At 34.8% G+C, this 19,621-nt stretch overlaps 1 protein-coding gene across 1 annotated transcript; it reads left to right on the forward strand.

The window, feature by feature from the left end:
* The first annotated feature begins 1,240 nt into the window (after positions 1 to 1,240).
* LOC126691749 (beta-glucosidase 42-like) lies at positions 1,241 to 18,984 on the forward strand. The gene is made up of 13 exons (XM_050386858.1): positions 1,241 to 1,461; positions 2,293 to 2,359; positions 2,488 to 2,546; positions 4,020 to 4,095; positions 6,362 to 6,436; positions 6,506 to 6,593; positions 13,379 to 13,604; positions 15,060 to 15,175; positions 16,371 to 16,585; positions 16,693 to 16,727; positions 16,836 to 16,938; positions 17,296 to 17,404; positions 18,549 to 18,984. Exons 1-13 carry the CDS (start codon positions 1,345 to 1,347, stop codon positions 18,733 to 18,735), a joined length of 1,473 nt encoding a protein of 490 aa, XP_050242815.1. The 5' UTR covers positions 1,241 to 1,344; the 3' UTR covers positions 18,736 to 18,984.
* Positions 18,985 to 19,621: the final 637 nt, after the last annotated feature.

Genomic DNA, 19,621 nt, shown 5'->3' on the forward strand with positions numbered 1-19,621 from the left:
AAAAATTGAAAAGTAAAGAGAAAAATAATTTAATTAGATTAATGTTTATTTTATTTTATTTAAAAATATCGAATAATTATTTTTAGGCGAAAACACCATTTTAGTCCCTACATTTTGGGGTTGCAGTCAATTTGGTCCCTACATTTTAGTAGCAGTCAATTTGGTCCTTGTTATTTTCAACTTGTAGTCAATTTAGTCCCTACCATTAACTCACTAACAGAAAATGCTTACGTGGCAAACGATCTGCCTTGTTGGCGCACATGTGGCTAACATAATAATATAAAATCAATTAATTAAATCTTATAAAAGTCACATCAGCATTTTAATAATAAAAGAAATCCATGTCAGACAAAAAAATTTTGAAAAGATTAATTAAAAGAAAAAAAATAAAGAAATTTTTTTTTTTAAAGAATCCTCACTTTCTTTTATTTTCTTTTGAATTCTTGCACTTTTTTATTTTCCAAACACAATATATCCAGCAACACCCAACACCCAGCAACACCACAATATGAAATCAAAAGAAAATAAGAAAGTGCTGCTGGGTATTGGGTGCTGCTGGGTACGAGTTGGGATTTGATTTCATATTGTGGTGTTGCTAGGTGTTGGGTGCTGCTGGGTATATTGTGTTTGGAAAATAAGAAAGTGCAAAAATTCAAAAGAAAATAAAAGAAAGTGACGATTCTTTTAAAAAAAATTTTTCTTTATTTTTTTTCTTTTAATTAATCTTTTCAGAATTTTTTTGTCTGACATGGATTTCTTTTATTATTAAAATGCTGATGTGGCTTTTATAAGATTTAATTAATTGATTTTATATTATTATATTAGCCACATGTGTGCCAACGAGGCACACTGTTTGCCACGTAAGTATTTTCTGTTAGTGAGTTAACGATAGGGACTAAATTGACTACAAATTGAAAATAACAGAGACCAAATTGATTGCTACTAAAATGTAGGGACCAAATTGACTATAACCCCAAAATATAGGGACTAAAATGGTGTTTTCACCTTATTTTTAATAATATTTTAATAGTTACGTCAATACCGTGTCAACAAGCAGAACACTCCGTAAGAGTTGTTCGTTAGTTTTTGTTAGTGGGTCGGTGGTGGATTATTTTAAAAATGATTTTCTTTTTTTTTAGAGATTAGATTCGTAACGAATCAATTTTTGTCCAATGAGAACTGATCCATAATCTAGTAGGTAAAAAGTGCATTTTTGCAAAAAAAAAAAAAAAAAAAAAAGAAGAAAGAAAAGATAAAACTGGTACCTTTTCAAGGCCACAACTATCTCCTATACATTTCTTCATAACTCACTGACTCACTCTCTCTGTTCTAGTCACAGTAACAATGGCAAAGAAGGAGTTGTTGAAGGAATATGAAGGTGATGAGTCCAACAAGAAGGAAGTGTCTCGCAGTGACTTCCCTCCAAACTTCTTCTTTGGCGTGGCCACTTCTGCCTATCAGGTTCTCTTTCTACCATCACCTCTGCAGTCACATTTTCTCGTTTGTTTTTATTTATACTCTGACAAATTCTGATCTGGGTATTTGCTCATTTTTACTGTCTTATTGTAGATTTTACAAAAAGAAATCAGCTTTGTTATTTATTTTCTTACAAATTACGATATGGGTTTTGTGTTACAATTTTCCAAGCCTTTTTGGTTGACCAGTTTTGATTTCTTGTTGGAAAAAAGAAGTGTAAATTGATCATAATTTTTTTATCAAATTGATTTCTTTGGGTTCCTCGTATCATGTGATTTCTATGAATTTATTTTGTTGTTATGGGCTATTATATCTGAAAGGCATGCTTGCTACTTCCTCTCTTTTTAGTTTTTCTTATGCTCTCTTTTTGGCCTTTTCTGGCATAGTTTTTTGTTGCATACTATTGTGCAAAATCTAAGTGATTGGTGTCATTTAATTAAATTTTTGGAAGAACTCTATCTTTGATATATGGCTCTACGTTTCAAAGTATCATCTTTCTCAAGTATGAGGAAGGGTATGGACACCTAGGTGAAAGATCATCATTTTTAGCAGAAATAGAAGTTACAGCCTCCCAAGTAGGGGACACAACACACAAGAGAGAGAGAGAGAGAGAGAGAGAGAGAGAGAATAATTCTTGGAAACTAAAGTATGTGAAACTAAATGAATATCAACTCTAACTTGCAAAATGTTTCCTTTGGAAATGTTAATAAGAAAAGTAGCTTGTCTGGATTTTTTTTTTTGTTGGTTAATGTAGTTTCCATAAATAATGGAAAACTCACACTTTTTTAATTTAGTCTCCTTCTTGTTTTTTTGTAGGTGGAAGGAGCCTACAAGGAGGGTGGTAGGGGTCCAAGTATTTGGGATGCTTTTTCACACACTGAGGGTAATTCTCTCTCTTTTTTTTAACAAGCTTATAACAAATTCTTCCATGACGAGTTTTGGGTTGATGTGGATGAATTTTATTTTCTGCATTTTTTTGAAACTTATTTGTCCATCCTTTTGTTTTGTTAGGAAAGATCATTGACAAAAGCAATGGTGATGTGGCAGTGGATCAATATCATAGATACAAGGTTAGTAACAATGTATTGAGTGACTCACAGTTATTTTATTCCTTTGTGGTTGATTGCCCTTGTAGTGCTTATATAGTAATTAGCCCCATTTTAGATACTTATAACATAATTATGCTAGTTTGAGATTTGTCTTTGTTATCAAGTGGATGCACCATGTGTCCTGTGGGCTATTTGACTTTTTTTTTTTTTGATAAGTAACGAAAATTTTATTAAAAAAAGAAAAACAGCCAACCCGAGTACATTGGGAATGTACTATGGGGGCATAAATCAATAACCAAGATTACAATGATCAAGTAAAGCAGGAAGGGAAGAACAAGAAAAATGACAAAAAACCACACTCCAATCGAGTAGAGTGTGTAAAAAAAAAGACTTAATCTCTAACATAGAGCGTTCACAACCCTCAAAACTTCTAGCATTCCTTTCGCGCCAAAGACACCATAACAAGCAATGAGGCACAATTCTCCACAACTCTATGTTTCTATGTCGTCCAAACTTACCCTGCCGAGAGTCAAACAACTCAATAACCTTCTGAGGCATAACCCAATGAATTCCAAACAAACAAAACACCAACGACCACAACTCACAAGCAATTTGACTTATTTGATCCCAATTCCGAATCTGAGAGAAACACCATACACTGTGAAGAAACATCTGTCACTAAGCCATAATTTTTTTTTGTGTGTGTGAATAAAAAGTATTTCATTAAATGGTTGTTGATTTATAGAGAGTTTAGATAAAAATCCATAATTTTTTCCTATATCACTAATTGTTATTTATTAATATGAATCATCATCATATATATATATATATATCTTTCTTACTTATCAAAAAAAGAAAGGAATTTGAATCATCATCCTTCACAAATGACATTGCATGTTTCCCAGTTCTACATCTAAAACTTCTCAGTGCATTACACCTGTTCAAACATTTTTTATCTCTTATTATGCAGTTTGGCTTTATTGGCATGTTTCATTACCTTTTAATGCATTCCTGATTGTGAAATGGAAGTACTGAGCAGTTTGATCTCTAGCTAGATGCTTGTTTTTCTGTATTTTTTTTCAATACTAATGTTTAAGCTTTTCTATTTCCAAACATAGATGGAAGTAGCCAAATCGATGTGATACACACACATATGAACTGTGACCTTAAATAAGATAGAATGGAAGACAAGGATATATGTTAGCTAATCCCAACCAGTTGTAAACTGTGACTTTAAATAAGTTAGAATGGAGGACAAGGATATATGTTAGCTAATCCCAACCAGTTGGAAAAGGATCCTTGGAATCAACCTAAATTTGGTTAGGATTAAGGCCTCATCAAGTTTACTTGAATTTGTGTATGTGTAGTTCTTGTATGTGGACATTGATCCTTTTCCCCTGGTATATTGGAAAACAAATTTGATTCATATCACTTTTATGTTCTGTTTTAAAGTTGCATTAGGTTTAGATTATTTGATTCAATACTGATATACAGGAAGATGTTGAACTTATAGCCAAGTTGGGATTCGAATATTATCGCTTTTCCATATCATGGTCTCGTATCTTCCCTGGTATGTCCTATTACAATGTTTAATGCATTTTATCATTAATACTTTTTCATTACTGTTCAGGAAGAGTATATTGGTTGTACATATGATTAGTGATTGGAACATACTAATTATTATTATTTCCTTCTGAGTCCTCATCTAGTTGTTTACCTCCCTTCTTCCCATATCCCTGCCTTGGCACTTAGTCTCAAGAAGTATGAGTTTTAGTTGAACCAGAGTTGAACTAATTTGGATTACATTAGGAATTTATGTACATGATATATCCATTTGGGAATCCAGAATATAAGAAAGAATCAATCAGACGGCATGCAGGAGGCTTAGTTCATATATTAGGAAATGAGTCTATAAGACTGGGGTCATCCATATGCATTTGACGCAACTTGAGTCGGTCTAATGTTGTGGTAGCATTTGAGACTGGCGGTTAATTGTTAAATTTTGTTCGTTTTTTTAAGTGAAAATAAAATGGAGAACACTTAATTACACAGGAAGTGTGCAATGGTTTATTCATTACAATCTTAAGTTCAAAAAATCAAGATAATCCAAAAAAGAGGACTAATGGACTCGTACCAGCACTCTCATCCAATCATACAATGATCTCAAAAACAAAGACTTTAGCACAGTCCAAGTAGTCTGCCCATTAAATCTCCGCATAAGATAGTACAACTATTTTGTCAATTTTCTCTATTTTTGGACTGAACGGAATCGACGGTCTTTTGAGGATGAGGGGAAAACTGTGGTTCAGTTATTAGAGTATTGCCAGCGGACCCTCTTCGATTGGTCTCGTTGTTGGGGCTATTCGGATTGTTCTACCCTTTTGGATTTTCTTTCATCTATTAGTATAGATTAGGGGCTGCTTCTGTCTTTTTGTTTCTTTTTTCCTTTGTTCACTACCGTGAACTTTTTGTGCTTTTCTTGCTATTCTTTTATTAATAATATTCTCTTCTTACTTATCAAAAAAAAAAAAAAAAAGATTTGACTAAAATTTAAAGCATTTAGAATTTGGGATATCTATAATTGAGATCTCTGAGCAAAGAATTCAGGTAGGACTTTTTTTTATAGAAGTTCAGGCAGAAGTTGGCCTCTTTTAGTATATCTTTACATTAGCACAATGTGCAAGTCTATTTTTAAATATAAAAAAAATTGTAATAAAAATTGTATTGATAAAACTTAAAATAGATGGAAGAGGGGATGATTGAAGTATGCAGATTGTATACCCATCAAATCCCTGGTGGGGATGTCTTATTTCAGTTGCTATATAAGTTCTGATTTTATGAGATAGATATGGACTAGGTGCTTTCTTTTTCATTTTTATGTTTTTGTTTGTGTGTGTAAGATACATTTGGACCAGGTTGTCATAGATGAGGCATAGTTTTGTGATAATAGCATGAAAATTATTTAGGCTGACACAAAAGGGGCGATGCTATGCCTATATTCATATATATATATATATATATAGTAGAGTTCAGGGCCATGTCTTCTAATACATGAAGCTTTTCTTGAAATTTCTTTTTCCAAAAAGTATATATGCCTTCTTTTGGTCTTAGGCACAGTCATTACTAAATGGTTGAAATAAAGATGTTAGACCCTTAATGAAGACAAGTTGTATGACTATGTATATTCATCCTTCAATTTATGCTTTTAGGAATAAGTGGTTTTGACACCTCCAATCCCTGGTTTTCATGTTGTACCATATTTTTGACATGAAAAACCATGCTGATTAGTTTTCAGTGAAAATTACACTTTATCACCCTAAACTATACCGCAAATTACACTTTGCAGTTTGCACCCTAAACTATAACCCATGTTACACTTTGCACCATGCTGTCAATTCTTCCGTTATCTTGGATGGCATCACATGAAAAGACCCAACTGCCCCTCTTCTCAATCCCTTAAAAACATATGAGAAATTACACTTTATAACTCTAAACTATACCTATAAAAAAAAAACTTTAAACTATACTCTCAATTACACTTTACAACCTAAACTTTGGTTTTCCATCCAAGATAATGGCAGAATTAATGGCAGGGTGCAAAGTGTAACACATGTTATAGTTTAGGGTGCTAACTGTGCATTCTGAAAGTTTAGGGTACAAAGGGTAAGTTGGGGTATAATTTAGGGTGGTAAAGTGAAATTACGCCCTATTTTTCACCTCATATAGGTTGAGTTGTACGAAAATTGCTTTCATCATTGTTGCGTTTTATTTTCAGTGCTGCCTGAGCTTAGTTATAATGATTAATGGATTTTTCCATGGTTTGCTTATCGTTGCAGATGGTTTAGGAACCAAAATCAATGATGAAGGGATTAATTACTACAACAATCTTATTAATGCTCTTCTTGAAAAAGGTATTAATTTATAGTTGATTTCCTTTTAGTTGCACCAACAATGCATAATTGACAGCATTGTTCCTGCAGGTATCCAGCCTTGCATAACTTTGTACCATTGGGATCTTCCTTTGCATCTTCATGAGACAATGGGAGGGTGGTTGAATAAGCAAATTGTGTAAGTATTGTCATAATAAAATTATTAGTTTTCAGAAATCTTGATATAAAAAGTTTCTTTCATGTTGATTAATATTTTTATCATTTCAGTTGAATGCATCCAGTAGTTCTAAATATATTCAAAATCATAAAACATGCTGACCCGAATTTACACTTTGTTTGTTGATCATGGCTTTCTTATTTGTATATCTCTTCTTGATGGAAATCAAGATCAAATAATTGAGAACTTGAATTAGAATTGCATTAAAATTAATAATCAAAGCTGGAATTACAGAGAAAATAACTGGAGAAACAGAGTTTCTGTCCAGGTCTGAAACTAAGTTAAAAGTTACATCAAAAACTGATTCTACTCTTACATAACAAGTCTATTTATAATCTTTAACTACTAGGGAATAAGCTAGCTAATAGTTACATCTAGTCAGGCTATCACAACATAGGTCAAAGCTGAATTAATGAGGATATATGGCAGATCTAAGATGTCAAAATAAGGCTGCCTGCCCTAAGAGGTCAGAAATGGTGGCTGGTTGTTTTGGCTTAGGAGTAGAGAGTGGCTGGTTGACAGTCCTAAGAGTAGAGGGGGGGTTGGTTGGCTGGACTAAGGTAGAGGGTGACTACATCATACTCCCCTCCATAAAGGAAACTTGCCCTCAAGTTTCAGCTGGAAAATAAGGCTTCAAGTGCTTCACATTGAAGGCATTAGAAATGCTTAGATGAGGGGGTAGTTGGATTGTGTAGGCATTGTCATTGATTTTAGTCAACACTTTGCATGGACCTACTTTCCTTGCTCCCAACTTGGAATAGGAGCCTTGAGGACACCTTCCCTTAGTTAAAATCACCCATATGAGGTCCCCTTCCTTGAAAATTAATCTCCTTCGACGAATATCAGCAACAACATTGTAGTTAGTATTGGAATGTTCAATTCTCTCCTTGACTTGTGCATGAATTTTTGTTGCTCTTATATTCTCCTTCTTAGAAAGTGGCAAGGGTGCCAAATCTAAGACACTCAAAGATTTATTCTCATACACAACTTCAAAAGGAGATGTGTTAATAGCCCGATTAAGAGAACAGTTGTAAGCAAATTCAGCCAAAGGAAGGATACTTTTCCAATTCCTTGGATTTTCACCAATCAAGCATCTTAAGAGATTCCCAAGACTCCAGTTGACAACTTCAGTTTGACCATCCGTTTGAGGGTGAAAAGAAGTGCTAAAGCTCAATTCAGTTCCTATCTTGTGCCATAGAGTTTGCCAAAAAATGAGCAAGAAATTTAGCATCCTTGTCAAAAACAATAGAGAGGGGCACACCATGAAGCTTCTAGACTTCTTTGAAAAATAAAACAGCCACATTGAAAGCATCCGAAGTCTTCTTGCATGGGATGAAGTGCGCCATCTTGGAGAAACGATCCACTACGACCATGATTGAATCATTCTTTCATTGTGTAGGTGGAAGGCCAAGAACAAAATCCATACTAATACATTCCCATGGTTTATTAGGCACCGGAAGAGGTAAATACAGACCTGCATTAGTGGCTGTACCCTTTCCTTTTTGACAAACTTAGCACCTTTGAACATGCCACTCAACATCTTTAGTCATTCCTAGCCATAAGTAGTCTTGTTTAAGGGATTCTAGGGTCTTTGATTTGCCAAAATGCCCCAAATTATGTTGTCCAACAATCATCAACTCTCTTAGAGAACATTTAGACAAACATAATTTTAGCCCTTTGAAAAGAAATCCATCCTTCAACCAAAAGTCAGACTTGGCAGGTTGCTGTCCCTGCTGCAATTGTTGGTCTAGATTACCAAAATGTGGGTCATCTTGGTAACTCTTCTTGAAAACTTCAAAACCAGCGACCTTAGTTTGCATTTCCACCAAGAAATTAGTCCTCCTGCTCAATCCATCAGCCACTTTGTTGAGAATTTCCGACTGATGTTTCAATGAGAAAGTGAATTGCTGCAAAAAGCTTACCCACTTAGCATGCCTTTTAGTCACATTCGATTGGCTATTGAGATATTTCAAAGCCTCATGATTGGTGTGTAGAATAAACTCTTTGTAGGCCAAATAGTAACTTCAATGCTTGATGGCTTGAACAATAGCATAGAATTCCTTGTCATAGGTAGAATACCTAAGTTTTGCTTTGTTTTGCTTCGTTCAACTTCTCACTAAAGAATGCTATGGGCAGTCCTTCTTGGCTAAGGACACACCAATTCCAGCTCCTGATGCATCTCAATTAAGCTCAAATATCTTGTCAAAATTGGGCAAGGCAAGGATAGGAGCTTCGGTTAACTTCCTCTTTAAAAGTTGGAAGCTTTCTTGGGCTTCATCAATCCAAACAAAGGACTTTTGTTTGAGACAATTGGTGAGAGGTGCTGCAATGGTGCTAAAATTGCTAGGAAAAATGGGCTTTTGCCCTTATTTAAAAAAAAATCTAGCACAATGTCCTTGATTTGAAACTATTTAGCAGAATATCCCTATTTTTGAAACTCGATTTTAACAAAATTGAGTTCTTTATAAAACTTGATATCCTCAAAATCGAGTTATATGTAAAGTTTTAAGTGAAACTCGACATAGCTAATGTCAAGTTGCACTTAAATTTTCAAAAAAAATTAAGTGGCAAAATATGCATAGAACTCGACTTTGTTAAAGTTGAGTTTCACCTGTAACCCGATTTTGTTAAAATTGAGTTTCAAAACAGGAACACGGTGCTTAATAGTTTCAAAACCGGGACACTGTGCTAGATTTTTTTTTAAATAAGTGCAAAATCCCATTTTCTCCGAAATTGCTAATAAACCTTCTATAAAAGGTAGCAAGACTGTGGAAACTCCTCACCTCATGCACACAAGAAGGTGTAGGCTAATCAACAGTTGCCTTAACCTTGTTTTCATCCATGAACACTCCTTTTGAAGACACAACATACCCCAAGAACACCACTTGATCCATCCCAAAGCTACACCTTTTCATATTACCATAAAACTTTTCTCTCCTCAAAATGTCGAGCACAAGCTGCAAATGCACCAATTGATCCTCCAAATAGCGGTTATACACCAAAATATTATCAAAACACGCCACAAAACAAATCCCTAACACTGGTTGCGACATTTGTGTCATCACCCTCATGAAAGTGATCGGTGCATTTGTCAAACCAATGGCATAACAAGCCATTCAAATAATCCATGATGCGTCTTGAAGGCCATCTTCCATTCATCTCCTAGGCGAATTCTAATTTAATGATACCCACTTCGCAAATCAATCTTAGAAAACATCTTTGAACCCGCCAAACAATCTAGCATGTCATCCAATCTAGGAGTCAGAAAACGATACTTGATTGTGATCTTGTTGATAGCTCTACTATCTACACACATCCTCCAAGAGCCATCCTTCTTAGGAGTTAAGAGAGTGGGTACTGCACAAGGGCTAATACTAGCCTGAATGTAGCCTCTATCAAGAAGCTCTTGAACTTGTTTTTGCAACTCTTCCTTCCCCTTTGGAGCCATACGATATGTTGCTTTGTTTGGAAGGGGTGCTCTCGGTACCAAATCAATGGCATGTTGAATGTCTTGCATAGGAGGTAAGTCGGGAGGTAACTCATGGGGAAAAACATCACCATAGTGTTGTAATAACTCAGTGATAGCACTAGGAACATCAATTCCAGCCACTTTGTTGACTGGAATTAATGCCAAAACGTAGCCACTATCTCGACTTTCTTGAATGAAGTTTTTAGAAGCTAGTAAAGAGGTTGTAGAGGATTTAGAAGTCACCTTTTCCTTCATTGGCAGCAAAGTAAATTGTTGATTGTCTTTGCTTAAGGTATAGGTGTTCTTCTTCCCATCATGCATCATTTGGTGATCAAATTGCCAAGGTCTTCCAAGAAGGATATGGCACGCATCCATTGGTACTACATCACACCAAACTTCATCAAAATATTTCTTCTGGGTAGAAAATGGCACCAAGCAACACTTCGTTACTTTCACCTCATTACCCTTCTTGAACCAATAGAGTTTGTAGGGATATGGGTGATCTTGAGTGGCAAGCTTCAACTTATCAACCACCTCTTGAGAGACCACATTTTCACAATTTCCCCCATCAATGATCATACTACAAACTCTTCCTCCAATGTTGCAAGTTGTATAAAAAATATTGGTTCTCAACCAATCTTCTTTGGATTTGAATTTAGGAGCAAGAAGAGTCTTCCTCATCACAAGTGTCAAGCCCTCTTCTTCTTCAAAATCACCACCAACCTCATTTGAAGGTTGATCAAAAATGGGATCTCCATCTTCATGTTCAAGCTCTTTTACTTCCTCCAACATAATAGCCTTCTTCCTACAATCCGAAGATCTATGCACAGCTCTCTACACTTGAAACATTTGAAAGTACCCACTTGTTGCTGTCTACCCCCGCCAACAGTGGCTGTTTGGGACTGTTTTGGGGCTGTAATAGCAGATTTAGGACTTGCTGGTTGCTGACCAACCCCAGAGGTTTCTCCTCTCCCATTTGTACTTGAATTCCCAACCTTATATCGGTTAGAAATCCCCTAACCAGACCTGGAACCCCACTGTCCAGACCTTAAAGCTGGCCTAGTTTGTTGCTTCTCCACTAGTAAAGCCCGGTTGTAGGCTTCCGACACGTTCCACAATGATTGAAGGCTAAGGACATCTTGGATGGATGGCTTCAATCCACTCAAGTGCCTTGCAACCATTTGTTCTTCACTTTCATTCAAATCTACCCTTACTACAAGTTGGTGAAATGCCTCTATATACTCCTCTACACTTCCTTCTTGCTTAAGGTTGTGTAGGTCTTTGTAGAGTGAATGGGTGTAGTTGAAAGGAAGAAATTGCTCACAGAGCTTTTTCTTCATCTTCTCCCAACTCTTGATCTTGAATTTACCACTTTTTTGGTGAGAAATTTGCAATTGTTCCCACCAAGCGGAAGCTCTCCCTTTAAGGCTAATAGCAACTAGCTTCACTTTCTTTTCATCCATAACTTCATAATAATCAAACACCCTCTCAATGGTGTTAAGCCAATCTACAAAGTCTTCCGGTTTGAGACTCCCATGAAATTCTGGAATTTCAACCTTGAAGTTATAGTCAAAGCCTTGGCTCATTTCTTTCCATGAAAGGCCTACCCCTTGGTGGAACTCCAAAAGGGTTCTCAAAATGAGAATGAGAGTCATCAGACTCATCGGTAGCCTCATGAGGAGGCTGCATATGCTGCACCAGCTCCGTATGTGACGCAACTTGTCTCCTTAATTCAGCAATCTCATCTCCTCTCTTTGTATTTTGATTCCGTCCAACATTCCTCCCCATAGGAAGGATAGCTTCATCTCCTTTCCCCAACATCCATATGATTCCCCCTTATTCCACCTCTCCTTCCTCTCCTTCTTTGGGCCATTAAAAGCTTCACAATCCTTGAAAAAATTTGTAAAGAGCAGCAACAACACAAGTGATCAAATCTGTGATATTTGCTGCAGCAACACAGATTTGATTGGCACAACTGCACAAGGAACCTAAATCTGAATTCAAGTATCTTGAATGGAGGGAGAAAAAAAAAGAAACACAAGGAAATCTAGGACTCAAATGATCTAATTAGTAGGGAAAAAGAGGACCAGATCTGTGCTCTGATACCAAATGATGGAAATCAAGATCAAATAATTGAGAACTTGAATTAGAATTGCATTAAAATTAAGAATCAAAGCTGGAATTACAGAGAAAATAACTGGAGAAACAGAGTTTCTGTCCAGGTCTGAAACTAAGTTAAAAGTTACATCAAAAACTGATTCTACTCTTACATAACAAGTCTATTTATAATCTTTAACTGCTAGGGAATAACCTAGATAACAGTTACATCTAGGCAGGCTATTAAGAAGTCAAAATAAGGGGCTGCCTGCCTGTCCTAAGAGTTCAGAAATGGTGGCTGGTTGTTTTGGCTTAGGTGTAGAGGGTGACTGGTTGACAGTCCTAAGAGTGGGGGGGGGGGGGGGGGGGGGGGGTTGGTTGGCTGGCCTAAGGTAGAGGGTGACTAGATCATTTCTGACTTGTCTTTGATACATGTCAAGCTCAGAGAAGCCGAAAATCTTTGAGGTTAAAATTTCTGGCTTGAGGGAAGACGTTACCATCTAGAAATAGAAACATTTCTGCTTCTTTATGCTTGTTTGGGAAAACATCTTACAGCTACAGAAACATGACGCTTTAAAGGGGATATGATAAATTTAGTAGGCATACTAAAAAACCTAGGATGTGTATGATGATTGTAGGAAATAAAGTAAAAATTTGTTATGCATAGGGAATATAAACTACAATTATCTTATCTTTGTGAAAAGAGATGCTTAACGTGCCACATGCAACCAATCAAGTATTGAATGGACACTTTTATTTTCATAGTCTAAATAATGGCAAATGTGGTCTTCTTTGATTTATGCACAAGGAAGCAGTTATGCCTAATAACTATCAGTGAGCCACAGGACATGTGAGAAACCATTTTATTTGATTTCTTTTCCTATTTTCTTTTGTTCTGCTTCTCTTTTTTCCCCGGAAAATATAGTCGGATAAAAATTTCCTTAGTATTATTCTTTATAGTACATGGATGGAGGGAGAATCATGTAAAAGATTTAATATTAGCAATGGCATTAATGAGTTTCAGGAAACTTAGTACCAAATAATGTACATACACATGTGGATACATACATACATACATACATACATATATATATATTACCCATACATTTATTGGATTGCTTTTTATCCTTTTGTTTCATTTCTATTAACAATAAATCTGGTTTTCATGTTTGGCATTCAGAAAATATTTTGCAATCTATGCAGACACTTGCTTTGCAAGTTTTGGTGATAGAGTAAAAATCTGGATTACAATTAATGAGCCCCTTCAAACTGCTGTGAATGGATATGATATGGGAGGATTTGCTCCTGGAAGATGTCAAGGTTCTTCAATAGAACCATATTTGGCTGCGCACCACCAGATCTTGGCCCATGCAGCAGCTGTTTCAATATACAGAAGCAAGTATAAGGTATGCTGTTCAATTATGTATTAGTGATTGAGAACTTTGTCTTCTAAGTAAGGATGGTGTGGTTATAGAGCTTAGTCTGCTTGGCATTTCTCTTTATCAAGCTTTGTCTTCTCTTGAGCATTGTAATTTTTAGAGTTTGATTGTAATTCTCTCTGAATACATCCCTGGTGTATTTAGTTTTGTTTTTATTAATAAAATTTTTTGTTACTTGTCAAAAAAGAATCAAGGTTTGTCATTATGTTCTGTAAACCATAACAGTTAATATATTATGTCAAGAAAACTTAAGTAGTTTTTTTTTTGCACCATCCAGGATTACAGACATTATGGTTATTACTTCTAATGGTTTCCAACCTTTTTCCCTCATCTGCTCAGTTTTACTGCCTATTCAAAAGAATGTGAATAAATTCATAACAAATTAGAAGTGATTAAAGCTGCTTAAAGTATCACCTTGGAGATATTTGTGTTTAGTATATATTAAATGGAGGCTATGGTTTTCGGTATATTTGGAGTATGTTGGTCACCATCATAATGGATATATATATATATATGGATCGTTGATGTGGTGTATTGGGAAGCAAAGAAATAGTAGGTGCTTTGAAGATAGTGAGTGTTTTATGTTTGATCTCAAGTTATTTGTTTTTTAGAACCTTATTGGACTGGTTGTCAGTGTGGAGACCGTTCCTTTTCTTCATCTTTGGATTTACTTGATTTATGTAATTTTTGTATTTGATTTGTACACCCCTGTATGTACTTGGGATTCTCATTTTTTATATCAATAAATCTTTATTACTAATCAAATATATATATATATATATATATATTAAATGGAGGCATCTCCTCATCTCTCACCTATGCACCTATGGCTAATATCATAGACCAAGGTTATATGGTATTTACCATTGACCTGGAACCTCATATTATTAAAGGATGCATCTTAGCTGGGTAATTAATGTAATAGTCATTATATCTTTACTGAGTAAAAGTATTTTCTGTATCATCCTTTACAAAGAGTCTCAGCAAAGACTGACTAAAATAGCATTGATGTGAGAGAATAAGCATCAGAGACCATATTTAAACGATGTCAGGATGGAACAAAAACTAGGTTTGCTAAATATACTTCTGTTGTCACTCTCTTTGTTTGGTTATATTGGCTATGTTTTAATACGTTCCCAGACCCAGTGCTTTTTTTTTTTTTTTTTAATTGTATAGTTGGGGGTAAGGGAATTAAAACCCTAGACATCTCCATTGTAAACACTGAGAGTTCCCAGACCACAGTGTTTACCATGTAGAAGACAAATGTTTTTGTCTTTCCAAAGTTCCCTCATATATTGAATTTCATAAGTTGCCTGTACAGTTCTGTTTTTCTGGTCATCAATAAAATTGCCATTTGTGCTCTTTAATCATTAGAAGAATAACATCCCTTTTTTGCTCTTGCAATCCTTGTATTTATTCCAGGACAAGCAAGGGGGACAAGTAGGCTTGGTGCTAGACTGTGAGTGGGCAGAGGCTAATTCAGAAAAAAATGAAGATAAAACCGCTGCAGCAAGACGTCTTGATTTTCAGCTTGGATGGTACTTCCCTTTTGATCAATTTTACAGTTAAAATCTTATCATTTAGTTTCTTGGTGATGTTGCATCTTAATTGAAAATTCATAGGATGCTTATGTTTGCACCAATAAGAAACCACAATTTATGGGAAGTTCTTTTCGTTAATTTGCATTAACTAAAACTTTTGGTTTAATTTTATGGTTTTAATTTTTATATGAAATGAAACATTATTTCCTTATCCAAATATACTAACTTGGATCTCCTAAGAAAACTTTGGGTCTTGTTCTTTTTAATTACCTAAATAGCAATATTTATGTAAAGTCTAAATCAATTTATGGGATTCTAGTATGAAACAATGACCACTTTCCATCTCTCTCTCTCTCTCTCTCTCTCTCTCTCTCACACACACACACACACATACACACACACAAAAAGCTGGCATTTTTGCATCAGACTAATAATGTGCTTGATGAATAAAGCCTGCTTAAGTCAATAAACATATGAGATCCTCACAACTTTGTTGGATCACTTCAATAATTATTAGTTTCATGTATTGTATTGTAAATCACTGGACTTGCAATGTTAAACAGTTACTTTGGGGAGGGACTGGGACGAGATATATAAGAAAGGATTAGTTCACTAAAAATGACTCTTCAACCTCTTCAATGTCAATTTAAGTAAATTGGTTGAAATGACAAGATCAACCATGAGGAATACAAAATGTAGATATGCTAATTAATATGTATGTTTGAGATTATTGCATGTCTGTCATACATCATACTACAACAAATGCCATTTATCTCAGTTTTATATATAAATAACACTTTTTGGAAACATATTTAATCATAAATTTTGTGGAATACTCCACAAAATGTACAATCTAATGTTCGTAGGTGTAGACATTGTAATTCTTTTATTAAAAAAAATAAATAATAAAATAAAATAAACACCAAACTCTGGTCTGGTTTAACCCTTTTAATATATAGGAAATTATACTGAAAATAATTATAGAATCTGAGTTTCACCAGTTGGATTCTTTTGGCATGAGATTAGCAAAATTTTAAAACAATGGTAAGTTATATTAGACTGGGTTTCTCCAGTTGCTCTCTCTGCTTCAGTTACGCTTTGTATGTTTGTCTTGGAATATATTTCGATCATTCAAAGATCCATTCTTCTTGCCCTTCAGATTATTAACTAGCTACAATTAATGCTGGAACAGGTATCTGCATCCAATATACTTTGGAGACTATCCTGAAGTTATGCAAGAAAGGCTTGGAGATCGGCTTCCCAAATTTTCAGAGGAAGAAAAGGATTTGCTTAGGAACTCAATCGACTTTGTTGGTCTGAATCACTATACATCAAGGTTTATTGCTCATGTACCAGATAGCCCTGATGAAGGTGATTTCTATAAAGCCCAAGAGATGGAGAGAATTGGTAAACGTTGATACTACCTAGTATTTCATACTCATTATTTTTTATGAGATCTTAGTATTTCATAGAAAAAGTTATGTTGATGTCTAATGTTCTTGCTTTATCATCAGTTGAATGGGAAGGGGGTGAGAAAATTGGTGAGAAGGTATGATTCCTCTCTCTCTTTCGTTTGCAGATACAGATCTTGCAGTGTTTGGGAACATGCATATATCTTTAGATTGTCTCTGGTCTGCTGAAAGATTTTATGTGGCAGGCAGCATCAGAATGGCTTTATGTTGTTCCTTGGGGCATTCGGAAGGTTCTCAATTACATAGCACAGAGATACAATAATCCTCCAATATACGTGACTGAGAATGGTATAACGTGGACATTTACCATCAGAAGAAAAACGGTTTATATTTTCAATAGATTTTCTTTGTAGAACTCTTATAGATGCACGCATAGTTGCTAATTGGATATTTCAAGGTGACCTTGCTTTTCCAATTTGGCCAATTGGCTGGTACAGAATAATAGAACCTTAAACACTCACTTTTATATATTAAGATATGATCAAGAAATATTTTGGGCTGATAAGATCTCTATTTATTGGTGGAAAATTACTTAATACATCCATGTTAGGTGTCCCTCAGATTATAGTGCTGAAGGATATTTTCAATTATGCTAAAGTGCTCTTCTTTCACTTTCTCTGAACCTTTTTTCCACAACACATACAGGTATGGATGATGAAGATAATGAAACTTCTCCACTTAATGAGATGCTCAATGACAAATTGAGAGTTGTTTACTACAAAAGATACCTTGCTGCTGTTGCTCAGGCAATCAAGTTGAGTTACTTCATTATATCATATTCTGTTTCAATTCCCGTCGAATAATAAACTGGTTCATTCATATTCCTCACTTGCAAGTACTTGGTAAATTGTGCACTAAGCCAATTATTTGATGTCTGCTAATTATGCCAATGTTTGTCTGTGTGCATCACAATTCATCTTTATTTTATCAGAGCTAAGTAGTCAACTGATTAATCCTAAATTTTGAATCTGTGCTACCATTACATGCTTGAATAAATAAATAAATAGGAGGGGGTGTGGGCTAGAAGTTTGGCCACTAATTGCCATTTGAATTTTGATATTGCAATGCAAATACTGACTATTTAGAAATTGAAATTAGGTAAGCAAAATGCCTGTTTGGTTGTATTTTCATTAAAGGGATAAAACATTTTGTAGAGAATAAAAAGGAAACTCAGGAACATTATAGCTCTGTTTGGATTGCGTCCACGTCCAGAGCGTCTGGGTTTTCCCTTTTTTTTTTTTTTTTTTTTTTTTTTTTTTTACCAGAAGCGCATTTCTGGCTTCTTTTGTGAGTTCTGTGTACTATTTACGGGACCCACAAACTTCTTTTTTCAACAAAACTTTCATTAAAAATGGTTTTCACGGTACTATTCACACATTTAAAAATTATTTTGCTACAGTGTTTTCAGTTTTCAGCAAAATAAGCGGTATCCAAACGCAAACTATGTTTCAATGATTTTTTTTCCCCTTAAACTGAAAACAAAACAAAACAAAACAAAATAAGGAACAAAATGAAATATCATTTTGATTTTCTTTGAAAAGTGGCTGTTTTCAAAACCATTTCTTGGAAAATGTGTTTGGTAGCACATTTTCGCACTGTTTTCTGTTTTCGTGAATTTTATTTTTAGAAACAGGAATCAAACAGCCCAAAAAACTCTTGTATGTATCTGAATACATGTACAGATTTGTGAGAACTTTTACCGACTACATTACACAAAATAGGTTCACTGGCTGGCTCTAGTTCATTTTTGTTTTACCAGAGATAAATACAAATTGGCCTTTATAAAGTTAGCTTTCATCTTACACTACTTGTCTAAACAGATACTCTCTTATGCTTTTTTGTATTGGTCAAACAAATGTGTTATAAAATCAATTTTGTTTATTGGATTTCTTGGACAGGGATGGAGTAGATGTCAGGGGATATTTTGCATGGTCATTACTAGACAACTTTGAGTGGGCTCAAGGTTATACCAAGCGTTTTGGTTTGGTTTATGTTGATTACAAGAATGGGCTCTCTCGGCACCCAAAGTCTTCTGCTTATTGGTTCTTGCGGTTCTTGAAAGGTGGTGAAGGGAAAAATGGCTAGAAGACTAATTGACTTGTGCCAGTCTTCAATTAATTTTTGAAGCATATATAAAAAGCCTGGTCTTACAAATTGTCCAAACCTATTTGTGCTTATTAAAAGTGTTTGTAATTGAGTTTTTAGCCATAAAGGACTTAGGATTGTAAACTTGTGATCTTCATATCCTGTCCAGCAAAAAGGGAAAAAGCTTGTCTTATATCCTATATAAGTTATAAGCGAAAATGTACTTTTGGTCCCTATATTTTGGGTCAATTCCCATTTTAGTCCCACAATTGATTTTGTTACTAATGTAGTCCCTAAAAAAAGAAAACCATTCTTAAAATGGTCTCTGCTGTCAACCCACTAATGGAAATCTCCTACTTAGCAAACGGAGTGCCTTGCTTGCTGGCATGGCGCCGACATGGCGCCGACATAACCATTAAAATATTATTAAAAATAATTATTTGGCATTATTAAATACCATAGCAGCATTTTAATTAATAATAAAATAAAAATAAAAAGCTAGGTTCGAAAATAAATAAAAAATTTAAAATAAACATTAATCTAATTAACTTTTTTTCTTACTTTTCATTTTTTTTTTTTTTTTTTAAATAAGAACATACATCCTCAAGCCTAGAAAAGTTCAAAAAAAAAAAAAAAAAAAAAAATTCACATCTGGGTGGACTTTGGAATCCTTTGATCTTAATTAATTATTTCTTAATCTAAATGAAGAACACACAAGTAAGAAGAGAAAACAAAATCAAAAGCACTCACATTACAATAACCAAAAACCCGAGCTCTAACATTCCAATCCTCAAAATTGTACCTCATTTTCCCAGCTACTAAACAAAAACACATACAAAAAAAAGTGTCATTTAAGCTAGATAACCACATCAACCTCACAAAAACT

The sequence above is a fragment of the Quercus robur genome, chromosome 7 (genome assembly GCF_932294415.1).
Source record: "Quercus robur chromosome 7, dhQueRobu3.1, whole genome shotgun sequence".
Taxonomy (NCBI): Eukaryota; Viridiplantae; Streptophyta; class Magnoliopsida; order Fagales; family Fagaceae; genus Quercus; species Quercus robur.

Excerpts from the sequence above, each read along its gene's own strand:
- LOC126691749 (XM_050386858.1), top strand. The coding sequence starts at position 1,345 with ATGGCAAAGAAGGAGTTGTTGAAGGAATATGAAGGTGATGAGTCCAAC. Across the intron at positions 1,462-2,292 it reads TGGCCACTTCTGCCTATCAG|GTGGAAGGAGCCTACAAGGA; the intron begins GTTCTCTTTCTA and ends GTTTTTTTGTAG. Across the intron at positions 4,096-6,361 it reads ATGGTCTCGTATCTTCCCTG|ATGGTTTAGGAACCAAAATC; the intron begins GTATGTCCTATT and ends TTATCGTTGCAG.